Below are 27,059 nucleotides of genomic sequence, written 5' to 3'. Positions count from 1 at the left end.
CACCCTTATATCTTGATAACGAATAAGAAAGCAAATATGAAATAATGACATCTACCTACAGTTTTATTCCTCAGATGGTGTGAAGAATCACGAACAGATCCTCACAAGTCCAAATAAATAAATAATGGAAAAATGCTAAAAGTAGCATGTGATGAATGTTTGTGATGCTGATAGATTATATACATGTAGCACAGTACATACAAGTTGTAAAATTATAAAAGGCTCAAAATAACTTTCACACAGCAATGCAACTGGTTTACAGAATGGTGAATTAAAATTAAGAGAATTATACAGTCACTTATAGAACCAAACCAACTAGTTATGACAATCACTACCAACCATAACATTTAATTCAGCTGTGAGTGCATATTTGTGCTAAGAGATTTCAGTAAGGCCAATTATATATGGCTTTTTACAAAATTGGAATTTAATATCATGATACTGATGGTCACCATTCAACAAAGCTTAGTAAAAGTAAAACATGCTCTTCATACATTGAAAACAAAGTAAATGATTTTCATTATAAGTGACAACATGAAAAAACTTAACTTCTCTTATTGCTATCTTGCCACCTTTACAACATTCTTCCTTTTTTATATTCTCTTCGATACTGGGAGGAAAAAAAGTTTGTATCAAGCAACACGTGCATCAAAACCACTGAGAATTCACTACTTCACACTGCTGGTAGACTTGCTGTACCTGTAGTTTGGAATTAATACCAGTTTCCTTTCTACACCATGTTCTTGTCGGGCCTATAAATTTGTATGTCTTTGCTGTAATAACACTTCAATATTGCTCTGCATGAACGCGGCTCAAGGTCTTGCAGTAGCGCTCTCGCCTCACGCACACATGGTCCTGGGTTCGATTCCCGGCGGCCTCGAGATGACTGGGTGTTGTGTGTCTTTCATCCTCATTCACTCGCAAGTCAGCCATTGTGGCGTTAAAGAACTTTTGGAGCAGCGGGCCATTCGCCCCGCGAGGGGTCACCCGGCAACCAATGCTATACGCTCATTATTATTATTATTATTATTATTATTATTATTATTATTATTATTTACTGCTCTGCATCAATGACACTGAAAATTGTTGTTGTTATGATATCTTATGCCACCGAGTATTTTGTAATGTTAAGAAAGAGAAATGTACAGCCGGAGGATGACCTGTCTTTGATCTGTAAGTTCTCGTCTTGCCTTAAGAAATGGAACGGTGATGAACTGCAGAAAAAATGGTACTCCCAAAAGATGAACAACAAAAAAGTTTATTGTCATCTTAGAAAAGTAATGTCCATATTATTCTGATTAAAATGTTAGCAATAACTGAAGACTTCCTCCCAATTTTTGTACTGTATCTTGACAAAACATAAGACACACTTAGTTTTCAGTATCATGTTTTATTAGGAGACTGATAATGAGAATAATATTGTGTGTTCTGTGATTAACTCCAAGATGAAATGTTGATATGTTTGAACATGCAATGCAGCAAACAGAAAAAAATCAACCAGACAATCTGCAAATGACCACCCCCCCCCCCCATCCCCCCTCTCACAACCCCTTCCCCCTTTTCACCATCACCTCTTCCAATTTTTTCTGCAAAGACAAAAGTTTCCCTTAGTATGATAATGGTTCACTGACACATTGTGTTTCTCAAAAAACAACTTACAATGCAATATTCAGTAACTCAATGGTTGAGTTTTAAGATATTTGTTTTGAATGTGTATCTGAGAAAAATCTCAACACAGTCCTTTTAATGAAGTACAGTATTTTATACAATGGTTCAGCATTTACTCCAATATTGATACAACTAATTAATGAAAAGCTATGGAAGTAACATTTATGGAGGTTACTTACATTGATGGCCATTCTCTCCTTACCCTCTGGCTGAAAAAACCAAGTCACATTTGGGCTTGGCCTTCCAAGAATGGTGGCATTTACTTTGGCACTTGCTTTCTGAGATGGTTTATGTAAAAATTTCAGTGGATATTGTGGCATGTAGACATGAGGTTTTCCTGAAAACATGGACCATATTAGTTCAGAAAGCTCACAATACATTTCAATTGCATTGCACCTCCCCAGAATTACTTTCATAACTTTAATGTATTATTCCAGTCTCCATTTTTCTTCAAACTCTCAAAAATGTGAGTCTTAATCACAGCATAACCCTCTGAGTCCAGTGGACTTCTTTCATTACTAGCTGCCGTATTTTTAATGACCCAATGGTGTACCACCTAATTAACTTATGATGGGTTGTTAATTGTCACTTTGTCATTGTGACTGGAGTATGGCACCCAATGGGGCATGATATACAGCACCCACTAGTCCCCACCTCTGCTCACAATGTTGCCTGTGTCTTGCTACCTGGAGGCAAGCATCATTTGTATCCTTGTCCTTTCAGTATTTATTTTTCTGCAGTCTTTTTCTTACTTTTGAAATATAAAATAATTGCAGTATTTTAGGAAGAATGGAAACAGAAGATACGAATGAAGCGACTACATTGGTCCCATCATCAGTTTGGTGTGTGTGAATATGATTGAGACACTGACCACCAGTCCCAATACCTTCATTAAGTTACATTAATAAAGGCTAAACTAGAAGTTATATAGACTAGAGGTTGTTTGCTATTTAATACTACTTGCTTTATAAATTAGTTCGGAAAGTCACTGGTGATGCACATTGCCCTGTTGCGTCAGATACGTAGCTGGCACTCAGACTTGCTAAGTGCTGATGCATCGCCATTTTTCCTCTTACCAAGTGTTGCCATTTGGTTGTTATTCGTTTAGTTCTTGTTCAGTGTTTACATTATATTATTAACTGTTACTTTCTAGTATCTAATTTATAAATTACTGTCTATTGTAAGGCTATTATAATGCAGCAAAGCTGTTGAGGAATTGTGTTGATCAGTTGTCTTTCACCCTTTGGGCTCTGTCTGCCTGCTACATGTAGGCCTGCTGCCTTGTTTGTGTGTACTTCTCGAATGTGATTTTAGATATCTTGTTTACCAAGATGTTTAGCAGTGTCCACTGTTCTTCATTTTTGATTATGCTATGGATGTCGGGTTCTGTGTTGCTGTAGTTTATTTGTAGTTCATTTGTGATATTTGTGTACTGTCCACAGAAGATGACTGTATCTGCTGGGAAACCACCTTCCCCGCATAAGCATGTATGTCTGCGTCTGCCTCAGACTCATGTCGTTCAAGTTCATGACCAGTTAAGAAGTGTACCCTACCACAGCTGGGATTGATAGGGTTCATTCTTAAAAGCTCCCATGTCAGAGAGAATTGTGTGCAGTCTACATACCTTATCGCTTGTGTTCCACACCCCTTGACATGTATCCAAATGCCAGTTATTCAGTTGGCATTTAATTTGTAGATTTACGCAGGGAATTGCATTTAACTGGTCTAGTCTCTCCATCTTTACCCAGTAGAGTGCAGCTCTATAACTAGCTGTAATGTTTATCAGAGAGATTCCCAGCACCATGTACACTGCACCCTCTGAGGTGGTAATAAAAGCCACCCAAATTCGAAACAAGACACTTCCTTGTCCTCGTCTGACTGCTGCCTCATTAGTAATCAGTGTCCGTCTATGTGCCCAGGCACTCGCTGCAATCACAGTACTTATTTGAAGACGGTACAATGCAAGTTCTTGTGATTGATAGAGGTAGTCTGTAGTGTTCTTAATTTAGCCTTGCCAATTTGTGGAGTATTTTTTTCTGCTTTGTTTGTTGCTAGTTTCATGTGTTCATGGAAGTTCACTTTCTTATCACTGCATACACTACGGACTGCTACAGTTGTTTAAGCACATTGTGCCCAGATTGTGGTTTATTGCTATAGCTGTTTGCAATGCTTGTGGTGTGGTGAACTGCTGTAGATGCTTTGAAACATTTTGCAGTGGCGGAACACAAACACGGTTTGCAGCAGTGTGGGCAAACTCAGCACAGTTAATTATTTGTTATAAATCCAATGTAAGAAATTTTAATGCACAGTACACAACAGTTGTCAGTTTGTTATCAGCACCTACAGAGGATACTCATCACAAATAGTTTGCTGTACACACAATAGACAATGATTGAGCATACATCTTCTAGTGTGTCCGTCAGTTTGGGTTTTCATATTTTATTGTGAGATACTTGCTATTACAGACCAGTCACTCATTTATTTGTGTTTTAACATGGTGAATTTATGGATTGTAATTGCACTTAAAAGTACATAATTCAGCATTGTTTGAATGGTGAGAGATGTCACAATGAAGCATAAAAGTCACAGCCACCAAATCCCGCATGTTGCTGTCAACGCATCAAAACACCCCTTGTAATCTTAACTTAGTGTCTCACTCAATAATGATCTTAAGAGTAATAATGAAGGGTCACTGCCGTTGCTTATGTGTACTTCAATTGGTGTCAGACTTCACATCTAGGCAATTTTCCAGCAAACCTGAAAATGCCATTGTTAATGCACAATACAGATATATAAATACTTTACATAATGGCTCTTGAAAAACTAAGTTCATACATGTATCTTTATACATGTCCTATCATCCTATTCCTTCTTTTTGTCACTTTTTTCCCTGTAGTACTTTCCTTGCGGATTCTGCGAAGTATTTCCTCATTTATTACCTTATCAATCCATTTAATTTAAAACATTCATCTGTAGTGTCAAATCTTAAATTCTTTGATTCTCTTCTGCTCCAGTTTCCCCCCAGTCAATATTTCACTAACATACAATGCTGAGTTCCAAACATACTTTCTCAGAAATTTCTTCTACAAATGATGACCTGTATTTGATACTAATAGAATTCTCTTGGCCAGGAATGCCCTTCCAACAGTGCTAGTCTGCTTTTCCATCCATCATAGGTTATTTTGCTCCATAGGTAGCATAATTCCTTTACTACTACTACTACTACTACTACTACTACTGCTACTACTTCCTGATCCTCTAGTCTGATGTTAAGTTTCTTGCTGTTCACATTACTTTCATCTTTATTCAGCTTATTCCCAGTCCATATTCTGTACTCTTTAGTCTGTTCGTTACATTCGACAGATCCTGTAATTCTTCTTCACTTTAATTGAGAATAGCAATTTCATCACAATGTCATAGCAATATCTTCACTTTTATCCTTTTACCCTTAAGTTTAATCCTACAATTGAACCTTCAGGAAAGACGGAGGGGGGGGGGGGGGGGGGGCAGAGAGATGGAGAGATAGGTAAACGACTAGTGGGTGCCCTGGTGGAACATAGCTATGTGTAGTACTGGAGTGGGAGCAGGGAAGGGGTAGGTAGGTGGAGAACTGTGACTAGCGTAGGTTGATGACAGGGGGTTACAGGAATGAGGTGATGTCATACTGTGAGTTACCGCCTGCACACTTCAGAAAAGCTGGTGCTGGTAGGAAGGATACAGATGGTGCAGCCTGTGAAGCACTCACTGAAGTAAGTGAAGCACATCATGATGGGCAGTGTGTTCAGCAACTGGGACGTCCAACTGTCTATTGGTCACAGTCTGGCAGTAGCCATTCATACAGATAGACAGCTTTTTAGTTGCCTTGCCCATGTAGAAAACAGCACAGGGCTTGCAACTTACTGTGGACTACTTTGTGCTTTTACAGCTGGCCCTGCCTATGACGGGATAAGACGCACCGGTGACAGGACTGGAGAAGGTGGTGATGGGAGGCTGTATGGGGCAGGTCTTGCATCTACGTCTATTTCAGGTATCTGAGCCATGGCTCAATTGATTTAGAGAAGAGGTGGAGCGGAGACAGACAAAGATATTATGTAGGTTTGGTGAGTGGCAGAGTATCACTGTGGGAAGGGTTGGGAGGGTAGGCAATAGGATATTTCACTTCACAGCATGACAAGTGGTTGTCAAAACCCTGGAGGAGGATGTTTTGTAATATTGTTATTTCATAATGGACTTTGTATTGTTTAATATGCAGGAATTTAATCAATGACAGTTCATTTAGTGAAAATGATGAATTATTTTCAATAATTTACCTTTCAAATTGTTGAAGTTTTTCTAATTTGCATTATCACAGATAACTGCCTTAAGCCTGCACATAATAGTTGGATGCAAAATGCGGCACCAGGCCGCCAGCACGATACAATTCAAATATTGTGCAAACAGCAACTGTGCAGCCAACCAACGCAGTCTACTGGAGCTGTCGTATTTGTAAGTGCAGGGCAGCAGACACTGACTCTCATATTGTGTTCATACTTTGCTAGTATCAGTACCTGGATTGTTTGTAAGTATGTGTCTACATTCCAAACTGTTTTTCACTCATATGTGGAAGAAAATTAAACTTCAGTTCATTGTGACCGTGCTGTTATTTGCACCTTACAGTATAATACAACTGGCGACAAGTATGGGGTTCACTTCTGCGTGTTCAGTCCACTTGGTTGTTACTTCGGGTCTACTGTCAATGGAGTCACTGCTCTAATCTTTCCTTGAGTAGCAGCAGGCTCTTATGGTTGCTATCATAAACTTGTTGGTCCACACCATCAGCATACCTGCCACCCCTATCCCCCTTACGATGATGAAACTGAAGACTGGTAGGCTTACGAGAAGAGGCTTCAGCAACACTTCCTCGCTTTCGATATCAGTGTTGCAAACTTTTTAATGCTCTGTTCTTTAATTGTATTTGCCTTCAGATCTACCAGTTGTGCCAGTTAGCCCTGCTCCAAGGACCTGCACCACTTTTGTTCAGCAAACTATGTAAAATGTAGTCAAATTATCACTTTAAACTCATGCATGTCATTGGCGCATGTGTAGAATTCTATCTTTGTCATGAATAGCACCACCAGTCCTACCAGGCTTGGGCAGTCAAACTCCACGACCTCAGTCACAAATGTTAGTTCGTGGCTGATGCTCAGCATGATCCCTACGCAGATTCTATGGTCTGTCAACGTGCACTACAGTGCAATAACTCATCTTTGACTGAAGTGTTCAGTATTGCTACTTCTTCTGAGGTATACCGTGATGCTGGTGCTCAGACTGAGGCACGGTGTGCCAGCGCCATGGTGGCTCCTGTTCCTGGTCATTGGGAATCAGTCGGTTCTCGGGGGATGACAAGGTGGAATCAGTACAAAAACAGCCTCCTCACTGCACTGGACAGTGACATACCAAATAGCAGCAGCACTCCTATATTGACCATACTGTTTCATGCCATATGACAGGTCCACATGCCCTAAGCACATGGCAACTTGCAGCAACTCTACGAGCTGAGGACATATAGAGAGAGTGTGCACACGTGTCATTCCCAGCCCTCTCCTGCAGGCATGGACATTGATGTTAATTGCATGCCCCCAGCAATTAATTGGAGCAACTTGTGGGGGGGGGGGGGGGGGGGGGGGGGGATGAGCCAACATGGCCACAACTAGAATAAAGTGCTGATAGTAAGCAAACTGTTTATCATAGTTCAGGCTTGCTTGGCATTTGGCGAGTTACAACAAGCAGCATATTGCAATTTTGGGGCAATTTATGGTTCCCACCATATATAAATCTGTGGTTCGTTCCTTGACTTTTTTGGCAGTGGGTGATCATGGCGCTGTAAATTTTTTTGGTCTGGATGCTTTCAATGCTTTTTGTTCTCCCATTTTGGATATGGTTCACCCCATTTCAAACCTGGTCCCTTACCAGCAGTTAGGATATCTGTGTTATAAGTTCTCGTTTTTCTTGTATGCTTTAGGCTGTGCCACTAATTTTACGGCCCTCATTACCCTGAAACCAATGGCACACCCACACTTGTTCTTTGTGCGCTCCTTTCCAGTGGCTTCACATGATCAAATGAAATCTGAACTGGACAGACTGGCATGACTGGGGGTCACGCAGCCTGTTACATCAAATGGTAAGTTTAAATTTTCAGTTAACACTTCATCTATCATTGACACTTATCATTTGCCTTTCAGAACAACTCGCAACATTCATACCAGGGTGCATCAACTACCTCAATGACATCATCTCAACTGGAGCATTCACAAAAAATCATTTACGTATGCACCTAGTTCACGGTCTTACACACTGCAGGGTTGAAATGCAGCTTAGTCATCCATTGTGTATTTGGAATTTGAGGTTTCTCAGGATGGTGTTAAGCATTTACATCATGTCACCACAGTTACAGCTCTGCCTTGCACTACTATGTCAAAGAACTTCAAGCATTTTTACATAAGATTGCTTACTATCAGCACTTTATTCCAGTTGTGGCCATGTTGGCTCATCCTCTCCACGAGTTGCTCCACAAGGACATTCCTTTCCAGTAGATGCTGGCCTACAAGTGCACACTTATGCTTTTGAAATCTAAATTACAGTCTGCTCCTTGTTTGGCTACTTTCAATCCTGGCTACCACTTGGTTTTGGCTACAGATACTTCTCAGTGCAGATTAGAGTTTCCTCTCTCACATGAATATGAGGATGGTTCCAAATGTCTGACAGCTTACGTGTCAAGAATACATTTCCTGGCCCCTTTGTCTCCTGATGTGACTCCAATGGATTTTAGTAAATGGGGATTGATCACAGACATTGTTTCCAGACAAGGGTTCGAAATCTAATAGATTTAAGCAAGCACCTCTGATGCTTAAGAACATGTGGTGGGAAGTGGAGTATTGTTTCGACATCTGTAGCACTACAAACAGTGCCCACACTGAACTTTTGCCAACAAGCATAAAAATGTGGGCACTCCTGTGTGCAATGTTATAAATCTTAATAGCTGCTGATATATAAACAAATGTCGTTTTCTACCTCTAGCCCAAGTGACCATGAGACAACCATGTTTTTTTGGGAAAACTGGAACATAGTCTCAAATTAGGAAACATAACTAACAGTTACAAATAATTTTTTATATCAAAACTGATACTTAAATATTGCTAGTAATGTCATAAGATATTTCTATCAAAATTTACATAAATTAATGACTCATTCCCCCAATTAAATACATACAAATGAAATTAATCTGCTTAACAATAATCTCATATGTTGCTTTTTCTGTACTTACCAAGCACAATAAGTTTCAGTGTCAGTTCTTTGGTGAAATTTTCATTTGTTGCACGCATTTCATAAGTGCCTCTATCTTCAATAGTAACCTGTTTTATTTCCAGTATAGACTGTTTCCCATTATATTTGGTTGAAACAATCATTCTAGGTGAATTGTTGATAACATCATCATTCTTGTACCATGAAAACTCAGGCTGTGGATGTGCTTCAACACTGATAACCCACTTCAAGTTCTGTCCTTCAACAACTTCCATATTAGTTTTGTTCCCATTTACTGTCAAGTTTATGTAAGCCTCATTCCTTTCTGAAAAATAGACATGTTTAAGCAAAGCTGCATAAAAATATCCATAGAAATGGACTATTTACAATGAAACATGTAAATCATATTTATCCATAATCAGAGTGTACCGCCACTTGTAAACTGTTAGACAAGGACCTTAAGCTATTCTAATGATGAGAACAGGCCAATGAGCACGACAAAGGGAACAAGCTTGTTGAGTATCATGGAGACAAATAAAAGAAGACAAACAAATGGTTAGAAAAAGAGACAGCAGTTTACTGTGCGACTCTGCCAAATAAAAACAGAATAATGATTGAGAGATGAACCAATGGATTTACTGAATCACAAGAATAAAGACAGATACAGACCAATATTGATTGGGATGTAACTAAGCCAAAATAGATAGCAACTAGAAATACAGAATGGAATGAAAAAGTATGTACAGAGAAGAAACCATGTACAAGGAGGAGGTAGAAAAATACATTTCCACTACTTCCAGATTTTCACTTATGCCTTATTTTATGACTATGGCATTTCGCAAAGAAAATATTTACCTACATCTGTAAATACAGAGTCCTATTACACAGTACACTAATATCTGTCATGCAGCTTTACACAAACACTGCTACTTGCCATGGGGGGAGGGGGGGGGGGGGGGGCGGTGTCGGATGAAGAGACCGAACAGTGAGGTCATTGGTCTCATCGGATTAGGAAGGGAAGTCTGCCGAGCCCTTTGAAAGGAATCATCCCGGCGTCTGCCTGGAGAGAGTTAGGGAAATCACGGAAAACCTAAATCAGGATGGCCGGACGCGGGATTGAACCGTCGCCCTCCCGAATACGAGTCCAGTGTGCTAACCACTGCGCCACCTCGCTCGGTACTTGCTATGTAGCTGACAGAAATATCCAATAAACAAATCCATGTAACAACGGAAACAACCAATTATTTACTTGGATAGAAAAAAAAAATCTACTCATCATGCTGTGGAAGAACACATATAAAGACTGTTGTGATTGGGAAGCTTTCAGAGCCAGTGGCTCCTCCTCCAGGTACAAGGGTTGAAGAGGAAGGAAGAAGAGTGAAGGAAAAGGACTGGGAAGGTCTAGCAAAAGTGGTAGATTTTGGTAAAGTCATCCAGAACCATGGGTCAGGGGACACTTGCTGTACGGGATGAGAAGAAAAGACTGATTGTTGGGGTCTGCATAGATGAGATTTGAAAACCTGGGAGCTTAAAAGGTGGAACATAGGGTAATACACAGACCGAGATTACTGCTTAAACATCACACACGAGTTAATACGTGTGGGAAACTAAGTGCATTGTAGATAACACGTATAAAAACTAAAACTGAGTGAAGCAGGGAGTAAGTACAGTGAACAAAAGCTGAGATGGAAGAAATTAGCATAAATTAAGGTCCAGGTGGGTGGCGAGAACCAAGGACATGTTGTTGTACCAGTTCCCACCTGTGGAGTTCTGAGAAACGGGTCTGTGTGAGGAATCCAGATGGCACAAATGGTGAAACAGGTGCTAAGGTCACAAATGTCATTTTGTAGAGCATTCTCTGGAACAGGATATCGCAAGTTGCCAGTAAATACCTTCTGCCTATGTCCATTCATCCGAATTGATAATTTGGTGGTAGTCTTGCCGATGTAGAAGGCTGAAGAGTGTTTACATAATAGCTGGTATATGACATGTAGCGTTTCACAGGTGGCTCTCCCTTTGATAGTTATGACTTGACAGTTACAGGACTTTTACAGGTGGTGGCAGGAGGGTGCATAGGGCAAGTCTTGCAGTAGGGATGGTCACAGGGGTAGGAGCCAAAGGGTAGGGAGATGGGTGCAGAAGGAGCATAGGGTCTGACAATAATATTGCCAAGATTGGGAGGGTGACAAATCTATTCTGTATGTGGTGGGCAAACTTTCAGACAGAATGGATCTCATTTCAGGGCATGACTTTAAGAAGTCATGTCTCTGTCAAAGTAACTGATTAACACATTCCAGACCAGGATAATGCTGTGTCATCCACGGTGTGCTCCGAAGCGGTTTTGTGCAGGGAGCCATACCAGGATCAGATGTGATGGCCCAAAAAATCTGCTTTTAACTAGGCTGGTGAGGTAATTACGTGAAGTGAAGGCTGAGGCAAGAATGGTGGTGTATTGCTGTAAATAGTCTGCATCTGAACATATACATTTGCCTCGAATGCCAAGGTTGTATAGGAAGGTACATTTGACATGGGAAGGATGGCAACTGTCAAAATGTAAGTAGGCCTACTTTTTGTTGGTAGGTTTAATGTGGACGCAAGTGTGTACTTGTCTTCAGTGAAGACGAGATCAACACCAAGGAGAGTGGCAAGGGATTCAGATTAGGACCATGTGAAATTTAATTGGGAGAAGATATTCAGAAATTCCAGGAATTTTAGGAGGTCAGCGTCACCATGAGTCCACGTGGTAAAGATGTCATCAATGTACCTATACCAAACCAGGAGCTGAAGACTTACGGATCCCAGGGAAGCCCCTTCCAAGCAACCCATAAAATGTTGGCACAGGAAGGAGCCATCCTGGTTCCCATGGCCATACCCCTGATATGTTTGTTTGTCTGCCCCTCAAAGGTGAAGTAGTTGCTGGTAAGTATAAAGTTGATTGGAGTGAGTATAAAGGACGTCATAGGTTTGGAATCAGGTGGGTGCTGACTGAGGAAATGTTCAGCAGCAGGCAGACCATGTATGTGGGGATGTTGATATAGACGGAGGTGGTATCAATGGTGACAAGCAAGTTGTGTCGTGGGAGTGGGATGGGCACAGATTTCAGACGATCTAGGAAATGGTTGCTATCTTTGATGTATGAGGATAGTTTTGCACTATGGGTTGCAGGTGTTGACCAACTAAGGCTGATATTCGTCTTATAGTTGCTGGCTTCAAAGCGCCCACTGAACGTGTATCTGCCATAGTTGATCTCCCTGTCCTATGGTTCCTACCCCTGTGACAATCCCCACTGCAAGACTTTCCCCATGCACCCTCCTACCACCACCTATAATAGCCCTGTAACTGACAAGACATACTATCAAAGGGAGAGCCACCTGTGAAGCGATACATGTCATATACCAGCTATGATGCAAACACTGTTCAGCCTTCTACATCAGCATGACTACCATCAAATTATCAATTCAGGTTAAGGGGCAAAGGCAGTAGGTATATACAGGCAACTCGCAATATCCTGTTGCAGAGCACACGCTCGTGACCTCGGCACCTGTTTCACCACACGCACCATATGGATTCTTCCCTCAGACAGCTGTTTCTCAGAACTCCACAGGTGGTAAGTAGCACTACATGTCCTTGGTTCTCGCCACCCGCCTGGCCTTAAATTATGTTAATTTCTTCCATCTCAGCTTTCTTTCAGTGCAACTACTCTCTGCTTCACTCAGTTTTATTTTTCTGCAACTTTCATCATCTTTCTGGTTTATTTTTCGCTGCTCCTCTCCCACCTCTGTTATGCACAATGCACTTTGTTTTTCACTCTTATTAACTCATGTGTGATGTTTACGCAGTAATCTCTGTCTGTGTATTACACTGTGTTCCATGTTTTAAGCTCTCAGGTTTTCAAATCTCATCCTATGCAGTCCCCAACAGTCCGTCTTCCTTTCTCATCCCGTACGCTAAGTCTCTCCTGACACACTGTTCTGGGTGACTTTCCCAAATCTCTCTCATTTCCTAGACCTCTCCAGTCCTTTTCCTTCCCCATTCTTCCTTCCCCTCCAACCCTTGTACTTTAAGGAGCCACTGGCTCTGAAAGCTTCCCAATCACAACAGTCTTATGTGTGTGTTCTCCCACTGCTTGGTGAGTATATCTTATCAATAAACAGATCTACATGAAAAATACGTATGTGCCTAATACCATAACTGCGCATGTCATAACATGGTTGAAAATTATATTTACTGTCAGTAAAACACCATTAAGGTGTCAATGCACCATGAAATGACTAAGGACCCCAGCATTCTTAAACATGCTTCTGAAAGACCTAACAGTTATCCATTTTACACAATATTTTACAGCTCATGTTTGCTAAACAAGCCCTTTATTTACTTCAGTTAACTGACCAAGAAAATAATAATGGGTTGGGGAAAAAAAGAAAAGGGGTTAGTGCTTCTTTCTTTCAGTTAACACAGTGAGAAATGTTGTCAAGGGCAATACACAATGAAATGAGATTCTTCATTAGTTTGTGTGTGTTTTTCACGTAGTATATGACAGTGTATATTGCTTGTTCTGAAGAGGTCATTATTTGCATGTTTGAAACTACACACCAGTAGTCTTCACGAGGAAAAAAAAAAATCTTTGACTGCTGTGGACAAGTTAACCTGTCATGCTCCACTGTTCCCCAGGTGCTGAGAACGTGTTTAAATGCTGCTCATGGGTTTTATTTTTCGTGCTATTGATGTGCAACGTATCCTGTTCCACCGTCTCTCAGTGCTTTGAATGAGTTAAGTCATATGTCTTGGTTAATAAAAAAAGTTTCAATTATTTACCATACAACATGTGTGCCTCTGTGTGCTATTGTTTGCAAACATACTTCATTTTAATACCTTTAACCATTTATGAATGATGATAATTGTTACAACCACGATTCCCCATGCACAGGAATGGAATTGGGCATGTCACACACAACTGCCTGGCAGATATAAAAAATAGTAACTCATGAACATACTAAGATACAAGTCTTCTCCCAATTTTAAATAAAATTTCGATACCTTATCTACATTTCAAACACGTCAGTTTGTGAGTCAAAATCAATAATACGTAATGAGTTTTTACCTCTATGAACTCTGGAAATTTGTGCAATGATTTACTTAATTTTATGCACTACACTGACTAGACAAGTGAGGAATAGAAACTCAGTCATTTATCGAGCAAAGATATCAGACTGTAAAATGTTCTCTTACAATCGGGTGATAAATATTTCATAGTGACCAGAATGCTGTCTCAGCATATGTAGAAGCGTATGGCAATCAGAACAGTGACAACAAAGCCACACTCGACACAGAACGCGGAGAACATGTCTGGCAGCATAAGGGCTATGACTAAGTGTTAGCTGTATCTTCCCCTTGATTAGCGTCTTTGTGCCATCAGCAAACATTTCGGTTATGGAACCATCCTTTCAAGTCATTCTGGGCTCAGTATAGATCTTGTGGGAACCTATCTATCACATTCACCCACTGAACTTACTTTGATGTATATCACACAGTCTGCTAATGAGACACTCAGTTGTTATGAAGGTTAAGGTACCATCCACCAAAGAGGGATGCAATTCGTTCCATAACATATTTGTGTGTTAAGTACAATTTTGTGATCCACCTGGTAAAAAGCTTTGACTAGGTCACAAAAGTAGGATAAACTTTTCTTGTTCAGCTCCGCTCGTACCTCAGGTTTGAGATTTTACATTGCTGTCCCTGAGAAGAGTCATTTACAAATGTCAATCTGAAAGGCAGTTAACAACCTTTTGATTGGTTAATAAGTCAGCATCAGCGTTGTGCAACTACCATAGGCTACCACACACTATCATGAAGTCTTGCTGCTGTGAGGGGTGCTGGTCAAGTATTAGCAACAACTGGTTGTGGCTAATGTCCATCACTTTTGCCCCAGTTTCAGCACTTCCTGCAATTTTGGGCTGTGACTTCTACTTCAGGTTCGCCAATGGTTTTAACCATTACACTTCCTCAATGTGCTGGTCAAAAGGAAAGTTGATGGTATGTTTTGTAGAACATTGTGCATAGGATGCCTGCTCACAATGACTTGTCTCTAAAAGCAAATAGTTTTCACCATCTTGCTCAGAATGAAGGTGTACTTTGCAGCTCGGTTCACAGGGCCCATGTTGTTTCAGAGCCTGAGAGTTTGTGAGCTGTGTTAGGCAATCTGAAGGTCACCTTTCATCAGAATGGATGTGCTAAATGACAAATCAGACTTATGTTGCACTATCAACCTACCACACACCGGGTGAGTGATGATAATACCAAGTTGGTTCCAAAGTCTACAGCCTTTCTACACAGGGAACATTTCAATAAGACTAGTCATATTTTGTGGAGATGTGATGTGCAATGGGTTTTCTGACCCCCATATAAGATTAGGGACTTTTACATAGTTAAGCATGAAGGTGGTCTGCGTAAAGCAGGCGTGTATTTTATTCCTTGCAGTTGTGGCACATCACTATTGGTTAGACTTTTCGGACCATAAAGGATCAGTGCCCTGAGCTTAAGTGTCATAAAAACTTACAACAGCCACGCAAATCTGTTATTGCAGAACATTGTCTTGGTACCTGTCATCCTATGGAACGTAACACTGAGATTCCGACACACACTTCCAGCTACTGAGGTAGTGTTATTATGGAAGTAGTTGAAATTAAATTAAATTAGCAAGTAACCTTGTAACTCAAGATGGATGTTTTTCCTTACATTCTGCCATGGAATTCTGCTTTCTCCCTTGCCAAAAGACACAGTGGAATAGGGTTAACAATTCTCTCCACTAGTTTAGTGTTTGCTATGTAAATGTATTTCAAACATACATGGCAGTTCAAAATTTCAGCTACAATAATTTTCAATCAATCTGATGCCAATAATGTTTTAAGAGAGTAGATAAAAAATATGTTAGTAAAATCTACTTACTAAAAATTTTCAAATATATCGTTTCACTGTTGGTATTTTTTGCATGATCTTTCACTTTACAAGTGTAGTTCCCTGTGTCTTCCAATTTTGCATTAAATATTTTTAATTTTCTTCTTCCTGTTGTTAAATGGTGCCCAGGGCTCACTGGAGGCTCTATCTCAATTTTTTCTACTGTGATACGTTCACTCTGTTAAGAAACAAGAGTCAAAAAATCAAATATGGGTGGAAAATTTCAAAATGCTGTATCATATCAGAACACCTTCATTATACATTATTTATATTTATAAAAAATTATTGCATCATTACATTATTTATAGCTTCCCGAGTCCCTCTCCACAGATTAAAGATACAACAAAGTAACTAGAAGGGAATTTAAACGCTGCTCACCTCATTTGGAACTATCCATTCCAAATCATACCTTGTTGAAGTGGGTACAGTAATTCTACACTCTATAGTCACATTCTCACCAACTTTCACATGTTGCAAATGGGTCTCATCAATGGCTGGTCTTGCTACAGAATCTGCATGTTCTGTAGAAACAACAGACAATAAATTGGCAGATGTGCACATTATTATGAAAAAATGCATCAAATGAACAGAATATTTCCGCAAGAAAGATGAAAAAGTAAACATCAATAAAGACAATACATGACTAAATTAATAAAATTGAGAAAAATAAAAATAATACAAGAGTAATCTCAAAAGTAAGGTCTCCTATTTTTTATAAGTACATAGACCTGTTTATTTCCACAATGGTTTACATTAGTTTACAGCCTGAACATTTAGCTATTTTTCGACATAATCGCCATTTTTGTCGATGCATTTTTGTAGATGTTGCGGCAGTTTTTGTATGCCCATGTAATAAAAGCTCACTGCCATGCTGTTGAAAAAGTTATGAACCTCTTCTTTCACCTTGTCCCTAGAGCTGAATCACTGGGACCACAATTAACGCTGACAGGTACAGTGAGACTCTGAAAAAACTCAAATGGGCAATTCAGAACCAGAGAAGAGGAATGATGAGCAAGGGCGTACACGTTCTTCAGGACAACGCTCACCCACACATCGCTTGGCTAACAGTTGCTCTGCTGCAACATTTTCAGTCGACAATAATCACCCACCAACCCACCCTATAGTCCTGACTTGGTGCCCAGTGTCTCTCACCTGTTCACTTGGTTAAAAGTTTGGCCGGAAAGTGTTTCAGCTCTGATGACGAGGAGAAAGGAAAGCTTCATAACTTTCTGAACAGCATGGCGGCGAGCTAGTATGACATGGACATACAAAACTGCCACAGCGTCTACAAAAATGCATCGGCAGAAATTATGCTGAAAAGTAGCTAAATGTTCAAGCTGTAAACTGATGTAAACTATTGTAGAAATAAACGTTTATGTACTTATAAAAAAATAGGATATCTTACTTTTGGGATTACTCTCGTAATAATAAATAAAAATGAGAGGGTAGAGGTTGTATGTTAAATCTTGGAAGGTGTCAAGTCAAGATGCATAGATACGTTTGAAAAAAAAAGTTCCATCCTCCGGAGTTAAGAGAAATTAGAATTGAGTGTTGGGATCCAAATAGCTCATGCACCATATTAAAGCACTCGGGTCCCCTAAGTTATGCAATGGAGAATTTTCAACAACTGGGTACTGGGGGTTCTTGAAACAAGCACTACTTCAATAGCTCTTAATGGTCTCAGCCAGTTTGGTAACAGACATTCCCATATAAAATGCTGTGGACAACATGTATGGTTTAATGTGTTACTTTGCCTTTTATGTTGTATGATTCCCAAGTGTTGCAGCTGGAGTAAGTGGCACTGGTTGAGTCCACAAGACATGTTCAACAGTGGGAATGGCTGCATGAGTAGGAACCATGGGATAAGGATACTGGTCTGGAAATCTCCTTGTTTGTTTGGTATGTTAAGAAGGTTACATGAGCGACAGTGGATGATATGGGAACGATATCAAGAGATTATCTCATTTCAGGGCTTGACCTGTTACAGGAATTCTTCCCATACCATTCACAGATTGCTCGTGGGAAGAATGATTGTTTAAATGCCTCTGTGCATGTTGTAATTAATCTAATTTTGTCCTCTAATTCCCTATGCGAGTGACACAGAGTTTTACTATATCCTTTTGTTATCATCACTACTTTATGATCACTGCTATTTCATTATCTCTCATACTTCTCAAATGCAGAGATAAATAATTTAAAGTGTAATATGCTGCTGACTGACTACCTTCACGAAACCCCATTAAAAATTCTAAGTAATTATGTATTCTAAAATACAGGAGAATGCATTATTTTGGTAATTATCTGTAAAAGTGATTGAATGCCTATAAAGGGTCATGTAGAAAGATGTTTTCTGAAGACCACAGTAGCAGCTCTCATATGGAAAGAGATGTCCAGGGAAATGCCCAAAATTTTATTGAATGAGATCTACGTCATATCTTGTCATAATTTCAAGTGATGCAAAGCAAACAGAAATAAATTGTGGGCATTATGAAAACTTGGGAAGGAGTTGCTAACAATTTCATTAGATTTATTTAAGGAGTATAGTAACAGCAATTCCTGGCAAGTAAGAGAGCATAATTAGGACAGATGGTCCCTTAGGTGCCAAAGTATTGATGTTAGGTGTCCTCTATTAACTTTTTGTGAATTATACACTGTTATACAAACATGACAAATATTTAAGTGAATATTACTTGAATAGAATGTTTTTCAAGTAAAGAATGTTCAAACAATAAGAAACAGACTCTTTGTTCTATGCATTCCATGACTCAAAATAAGGATGTTGGTTTTGTGTCATATTGGAGCATCTATTAAGCTCAATTCTTACAATATTCTTATATTTTTTACACAAGATGTAAAATTACAGCTACAGAGATAATTACAGCAAGCAAATTAAAATAAAAAATTGCAGTAACTGTGCATACAATAAAAACCAATTTCTTTGAATATTTAAGACTAACATGCAGCTTCACTGAATTCATGTGAAACTAAAGGTTATAAATTTTGATTTGGCTTCAAGTACAAATGTTAGTTACTGAATATGCATCTTCAAGTTTGAAATACTTGCAGATGCTTATTTTTACTTGCTGCAAAAATAAAACAGAACTAACAACACATATTAGTATTAACAATTTGAATTAATATTAATTAACTTAAAGGTAGGTTACTTTATAATTTTAAATGCTCATCTAAAAGAGGAAACATTGTTAATATTTTATGCCAGGGTGGGATAAGACGTCACAACTACAGAAGCAGAACACAAATGCACACAGTTGAAACTTACTCATAACCGAGAGAAAGAAGAACTTTTGTTGGGTATTATTACCATATGTTGCAGTACACGAGCAAATGTCTCCTCTAATTACTTTTTTAATAATGAGCCTGTATCCCACCCTGGGATGAAACATCTGCAATGTGAGAATTTCACAATATACTACTGTTTTGAAAGAGAATGTAAAATTTAATGATATAGAAACATACTGCACTTTTTAATGCTTTTAGAAAGTGTGTGTGCTGGCATTTTTACATTCTGCACCACTTTTTTCCCTTCTCTTCGACCACTAAATTTCTAAGCTCAGATTTTCATTCTTCAAGGTTTTTTAACTAACGTAATGCCTTATGGCAGTTTATTCATACACATCACTTTTTGATAACACTGAATGACATTTCTGCACTATTTGAACAGTGTCATTGAAGTAGAGAGCAGTACAGCTAACCAGCTTAATGCCTAGAAGAATACAAAATCACATCCACAACTTGATGTATTATCTTCGTATTAGTTACGCTTTGCATGTAACAATTTTATCCACCTTCGAATGATTATGTACAATATTATAGCACAAATCATCATTTTAATATGTATCTGTATTAGAAACCATCAGTTTTATCATGTTTCAGGTTTAATGTAAAATTTTTCATTTTATTGTCAAAGTAAGAATAATACCTACTTTCACAAGAGCTAAATGACTGAACCATTGAAATTATTTGTCAGCTTACTTGAAACAGTCTGTTTAGAACAGAAAGGGTTCAATCTCAGAACTCAAACCAAACTGTTACTGAAGCACGTGTATGAGAGATTTTAATTTTTATAGCTGATAAATCTACAGAATGGAACGGATTATGATCTACAGAGCTCTCTGGACAGAAAAGCCGCTTTGTGACTTACAAGTGTGTGCAGAAGTATGATTACCAGCTGGACTTTTGAAGATATTCTGTAGAGAAGAAATGTGCGAAACAAACAGAATAGATTAACAGCAACAAATTATGAACAACACTGGATTACTGGATGGATTTATGTTACTTCCTGAATTTTTCACATATTTATGTTGCTGCTCCTTCCTCCTGATAATCATCCCCTATTGATTTCCCTTTTTTGCTACTTTTTCTCTACTGCATCATTCTTTTGTTTATCAACCGCCTTTACAGATTTTTTTCCTTATCTGTGAACTCTTTGCAAAAGCTCTCTAAAGCAAGACTATCTGGAAGTTCAGTTAGTAATCACAGTTTCCAATTTGAATTTCTGCTGGTGATCACTTTTATTCAGGACATATTGATGTATCCTATTATAAATACTGTAATGTATATTTTTAAAAATTTTTAGGTTTTTATTTTCTCTGATAAAAGATCAACCTGATGATAAAAATAATACAATGTTAATATATCTAAATTTATCTCAATATTTGAAGCTATACGTTTCTCTCCCTCTCTCTCATCTTGCTTCATATACAAATTTGCAAATGTTTCCATCCTGCTAATCAGTCAATAATTTATTAAGTTTTGAGGTGTTATTTCAACTTGTCTCCTAACTGATTCCCATTTCTTCTTAATATTTATGCATAATAATTACATGGTTCGCAAAATACAACATAAAAATTACCAAAAGGTGTCAATATTTGTATAGTGTTGGAAGGTCATATGTTGTACTTGTCTCTTGCATGGATATGAAGCTTTACTAGTATCATTTGTCTGAGTGAGTCAATTAAACATTACCACATGACTTAATCTCAAACTAAGCAATGATGGAAATTTAGTTGATTGAAAAAAGAGCAAAATCTGACACCACGAGAGACTGGGCTTTGATGTATCAGAAGCGGGCATTGCTGCCATTTGGAAAACAGGGAAAGGATTAAGGAACTTTAACCAAATAATATTCTGGCTGGTTCTAATGATTAATTATTGTTTACAAATGTGCTGCAAAATAAGTCGGTAGTTAATACCGGTTCCCTTTCCCCAGGGGACACAATCAAACTATTCAACGTGCATCATGTTTGTTTATGCAGAATGGCTACTCCTACAAACAGCAGGAAAGAGATGCCTAGTCTTTTGGAAACCACTTGTAAAGCAGGTGCCGGACTAGCACCCTGGAAGCCTATGGTGCAGTGCAGGTACGTAGATGGCTTCATCATTTGGAGCCATAGTAAGGAATTCTTCGATAAGTCTCTGAAACACTACACTAGTCAACACATCAGTATTCATTTATCATGCAAGTAGAGGAAGATAAACATCTACCCTTCTTTGACATGCTAGTGATGATGAAAAGAGTAAACCTGAACCATATCATATACTGCAAATATACATTCATGAATCAGTATTTACACAAGCTCAAATCTCCTTCCCACCCAATATGGGACACAGACCAATACTCTTGTCACTTGCTCTAGAACCATGGTTCCCAACCTTTCCGAGACCATTACCCCTGGCCAAGAAAAAATGTCATCTAATACCCCAAACAAAGTTTCAGACCTAATCAAGCATTAGACTGTAAAAAAAGTTAATAGTCACATGTTTAATGTGAGCAAATATTTGCAATGACAAACTGAAGCATTTTCTATGTTTTTCGTGGTTCTGCATATTTCTAACAATAATTCTTATATTTGGTTTGGTGTACACAATTGTACAGCAGAATTTATGTACCAAGTTCATTCAGTTCCTTACTTTTGTTCTCATTATTACCACAGCTGGAAGTCTACCATAACTCAAGTATACTGTGGCGAATGGAATTGGTATTCTTAAGGTTTCTTCCAATAATAATGGCTATTGGTGACAAACTGTTAATCAAAACAAAGTCATTCTGTTTATTAAAATCTATTTGTAGTGTTGTCTTTGCAAGGTGAAGAAATTTTACTTGGGCTCTAATTTCACTACCTGAAATCATTCCTTCACCCACTGAAACTAGTTTACATCAAATTTCACATCTGAAAAAATAGCTACTATTAGAACTTATTAATGATGGCACATGGTTACTACCATACAACTGATTGTCACAGCGAGGAATAGAAGAGTAAAGCTGACCTCAAGTGATTTTGGTACGCTAATTAAATTTTCAAAACAATTTTTTTATGTTTATGAAACTAAACATTAATGCATAGTTTGTATTAACAGTTTTGACTCTTGACAATAAGAGATGATCTCTTAACATGAAGATCATTCAAAACTTGAGGGTGGGTTCATCAACTATGGAGTGAGATGCATGCTGAAATTACTGGGAGAGACAAGAAAGCAAATAAATGCATTACAACTGCAATATGAAAAGAAGTGGAAGTGGGCTAGAAAACACCCAAGAAGGTAAGTTATTTTCTGAATTCCAAAAAAACAGGAGCAACTGAAGGCTATCTTATGCAAGGTAAGCCGATAACAACAAAAAATACACAGGAGCTACAATGATTTGTATCGCTCAAGATTTAGTACATGGACTTATGCAGCTGGAGCTTTTATTCCGCAATTTGTATCATATGGCTGCTGGTGTGTTGAGTGATGCCAAGCATTCTGGAACTTTCACTGAAACCTGTAAGACTTGAGTGGAGAGGAATTAGCATATCCTCCTGTTCCCAAAACAATCAAGATCTACATGTGTAATAGATGATACTGGTATGTACAATAAAGCAACTGTGAATGGAGATGTCAGTCATATACTGATATATTACAAAACATTGGTATGAGGATCATCTAGGCAGTAAATTTCTTGGCATAACTAAATAAAAATTAAAGACATCAACACAAAACTTTACTACATTTTTCAGTGTAGTCACCGTATCTATCAAGGCACTTACACCAACTGGGACTAGTTTTTCAATTCCTGTGCTGTACTCCTCTACCGCCAAAGATCTGTGCCAGGATGTCACTGCTCGTTTGAGTTCATTATCAATTGCAAATGGTTTTCCTCAAAATATTCTTGTTTTTGGAATAAGTGAAAATCACTTGGTGCCGAATCAGGGCTGTAAGGACAATGCCCAAAAATATCCTATTTGAGACAATGAAGTTCTTGCTGTATTCTAACTCATGTGCGAGGTCACGGATTGTCATGGATCCAAAAAACCACTGCTGCCAACATTCCACACTACTGAAGACCCAATTCACTGCAGTATCACTAAAAACACTCTTCATTTGCCTATAAATTTTGATAGGCCAAACATTTTGTGTATTCAGAAAAATGAACGATACTAAGCACTCTGCATTAGGCAGCATTTGCAAAAGACAACTATTTTGAAGGGTTACACAATAAAGAGGTACAATTGTTTGGCAACAAAACTCAGCTCAATCCGAGATGGGTAAACGAGCTAACTGGCATGCATCACAATGTTTAGCGATCAGCACTTTGTGTGTACATAGTCATTATTTCCTAAATGTCCCTCATAATGTCTACAAATGATAAGATTACACACATCAACTTTTTTTTAAGTACATTAACAAAATACATACTTCTCTCTAAGTTGATATAATTCTATTTCCTACCTACTACTTCTGGATTTTCAATATTAGTGAGCATTTTTCACACGTCCCTATCATATGAACTGAACAAAACCACGATTCTATAAATATTTCTTATATATGATTCAGACATCATCATAATACGAAAATTAGAGTAATTCCTAGTATGAGGTCTGTTCAGAAAATTCCTAACTTCAAACCAATGGTGTGTTGGAGCAAAATGTGGTTGGCATCCCTGAACATGCCTGTGTTTAATGTGTAACTGTGAGATGTTTCACTGTTGTATGTCTGTTAGTTATTGTACAGAGCTGTATTCAGTAGAATGCCATGCTGCACTAAAGGAGAAATGCATCTGCATTAAATTTTATGCAAAACTCAAGAAACCCTTTACAGACTCACACTAAATGATGCAGGAGGCCTACGGTGATGTGTGCATATGCTGTACTTTGTGTTACGAATGGTTAACATGGTTTTAAAATGGCCAGACGGAAGTTAATGATTACCATTTGATGGCTATCAACAACGCTAATGTCAGCAATGTCACAGAAATTGTGTGTGCCATTCGAAAACTGGCTGCCCGAGAGAGTGCAGATGAATGTAATACTTTAGTTGGATGATCACGAATCAAGCATGACTACTGATCAAGAAAACAAAATCACTGTGCTGCCTCACCCTACATAGTCTCCAGACCTGGCTTGTATGAACTGTTTCTTTTTTTAATTTCCAAAGTTGAAAACCCTGATGAAAGGATGAAGACTTGCAGCGATAGATGAGATAAAAGGAAATTGGAGACAGCACTTCGCACAATCCAGCAAGAGGCGTATCATGTCTGCTCCCCGGAAGTGGAAACGGCATTGGGAGTGGGGGTATCAATTGTTGATGAGAGTATTTCAAAAGAGATCATACACAATAAGTAAAAGGTATATGTAGAAAAATTTAGGATGGATGAGGCAATGATTTCCAACACAATTTGGTAATGTGTTCCCAAAACCAGATAATTGCATAAGGGTGTGGACTGTTGTGTTGGCGGAAGATTTTTTCCAATTCTCATCAGACCAAACAAGTCAGAAATAGTTCTTGCATTTTTTTCATCTTCACATGGGCCCCTGAATTAATGAGTGATCCTCTTGGTGACATCTATGAGAATGACACTATGCTATACCAAAATAGTGTCATCATGACTTTGCCACCAGATAGAGCAGCCTTGAACTACTCCATGTTGCGTAACCATGTGTGGTATCGCTCTAAAGGCAGGCTTTTATTTCCAGATTAAAGTTATGCACGCTCGTTTTGGCACCTGGAATGACCACTGATAGGAAAGCCTTCCCATTGGCCTCAAACTACTTGAGTAGTTCAGATGACATGCTTTTTCTTTTAATCTTGTGGTCTGTTATGAGTTCCTGAAACCGATCCTCGGTACACCTTTGAATATCAAAGAGTTTTCAACAAAGCACACACTTCCAATGCTCACCAATAGCTGTAGAGCAAACTTATCTAGTTGTTAGATGTTGCTCTCCATTAATAACGGCATCCACACATTCACCATGTTGGTAGCAGTGGTTATGACAGAGTGTCCCAAACGAGTCCCATTGTAGAGCTTACTTCCTCCACTTATTGGCACTTTAACTCTCTTTGCCCTTCACCCAATACTTGGTGGGTTGGTTTGTGGGGGTTGAAGGGACCAGACTACAAAGGCCATCGGTCCCTTGTTCCAAGGCCATAAAATCCTACAAGGGGGAAAAAAAAAAGAAGAGAGAAAAGCAACTGAGATGACAACAGACGACATAGAACCAGAAAGACACAGACAAAAGGAATCAAAAGCACACAGAGTATGACAGTGGTTGGCTGACCATGAAAACAAAAAATAAAAGTCAACCACCAAGAAAACCACTAAAAACCACAATCTAAAACCATAGGCCAAAGGCCAGACGCAACACACACAAAAAAAAAAAAAAAAAAACACAAGAAAGGACACAAACCCTTAGATCGGGCTATAAAAGCCCCCTGCATGAATAAAACTCAAAACTAGGTCTGCCATTGCAGCGTCGTCCGATAAAAGTTCAAAGAGTGTACCTGGCAGCACAAACGTCTGCCTGAGCACAGTTAAAAATGGACAGACCAACAAGATATGAACCACTGTCAACACTGATCCACAGCGACAGAGAGGTGGGTCCTCACACTGCAAGAGATGACCATGCGTCAGCCAGGTGTGTCCAATGCGTAGCCGGCAGAGAACAACTGAGTCCTTGTGGGAAGCTCGCAAGGAGGAAAGCCACACACCAGTAGCCTCCTTGATGACTCGAAGTTTGTTGGGTAAAGGCAGGGTGCGCCATTCATCACCCCAGGCACCAAGTACCTTCTGCAACAAAACTGACCTGAGATCAGATCAGATTGAAAGGCAAATCTCCAAGGCCGGGGCACTGACAGCCTGTTTGGCCAGTGTGTCTACTTGTTTGTTTCCCGGGATGCCGACACGACTCAGGGTCCGCACAAAGAACACGGAGCGGCCACAACAGGCAACAGTATGGAGGTACTCCTGGATAGCCATCACCTGACAAGAGCGAGGAAAACACAGGTTGATAGCGCGTAAACTGCTTGGGGTGTCACTACAGATAACGAAGGACTCACCTGAGCATGAGAAGATACACTGTAGGGAGTGAGAGATGGCTGCCAGCTCAGCAGTGAAAACATTGGAGCCAGCCACCAATGAGCTTTGTTCAGAATGATCCCCTAGAGTAAGAACATACCAGCAACCATTGAACCATTGGTACAGACCACATCAGAGCCTTGAAATACGGCAAGGAGTGAAAGAAAGTGGCAGTGGAGGGCCTGAAGTGGGACTGAGTCCTTCAGGCCCTGTGCCAAATCGAGCCGAAGGTATGGGCACGGCACACACTACGGGGGCAGACACATATGGGAAATGTGTGCAGCAAACCAGCCAGTAATCATTGGTGCCGGATCTGCAATAGAGGGACACCAGCCTCCAGAAGTATGCTGTTGACTGGGCTTGTGCGGAAAGCTCCAGTGGCAAGTCAGATCCCACTGTGAAAGATGGAGTCAAGTAAATGCAATGTGAAAGGTGATGCCGAACCTTAAGCCAGGCTCCCATAATCTAGATGGGACTGAATTAATGCCTGATACAGTCATAGAAGGCTAGACCGATCGGCACCCCAGCTGGTATGACTCAAGCAACGAAGAGCGTTAAGATGCCGCCAGCACATTTGTGCCGGATATTAGGCAACCAAGTCAACCGGGTATCTAAAACCAATTCCAAAAACCGATACATCTCCACCACAACAAGAGGTTTGCAGTCAAGATAAAGCCGTGGCTCCGGGTAAACAGTGTGACGCCAACAGAAATGCATAACACAGGCCTTGGTAGCCGAAAACTGGAAGCCATGCGCTACAGTCCAAGACTGCGCCTTGCGGATAGCACCCTGCAGCTGCCATTCA

The 27,059-nt window shown here is 39.4% G+C and overlaps 1 protein-coding gene across 3 annotated transcripts in view; it reads right to left on the bottom strand.

Moving 5' to 3' along the window:
• LOC126282034 (vascular endothelial growth factor receptor kdr-like) overlaps nt 1-27,059 on the bottom strand; it is a 329,784-nt gene that overhangs the window by 123,779 nt on the left and 178,946 nt on the right. For 2 of the 3 annotated variants that reach the window (XM_049981444.1, XM_049981446.1), the window contains 5 exons: nt 19,184-19,307; nt 16,282-16,424; nt 15,895-16,081; nt 8,972-9,274; nt 1,848-2,005 (listed from right to left, as the gene is read on the bottom strand). In XM_049981444.1, coding sequence (XP_049837401.1) covers nt 1,848-2,005; nt 8,972-9,274; nt 15,895-16,081; nt 16,282-16,424; nt 19,184-19,307 — 915 coding nt within the window. The remainder of the gene's footprint in view (nt 1-1,847; nt 2,006-8,971; nt 9,275-15,894; nt 16,082-16,281; nt 16,425-19,183; nt 19,308-27,059) is intronic. The other variant, XM_049981445.1, reaches the window with a different exon arrangement.

Source organism: Schistocerca gregaria, chromosome 7, assembly GCF_023897955.1.
Source record: "Schistocerca gregaria isolate iqSchGreg1 chromosome 7, iqSchGreg1.2, whole genome shotgun sequence".
NCBI lineage: Eukaryota > Metazoa > Arthropoda > Insecta > Orthoptera > Acrididae > Schistocerca > Schistocerca gregaria.
This window is presented reverse-complemented; position numbering and strand designations above follow the sequence as displayed.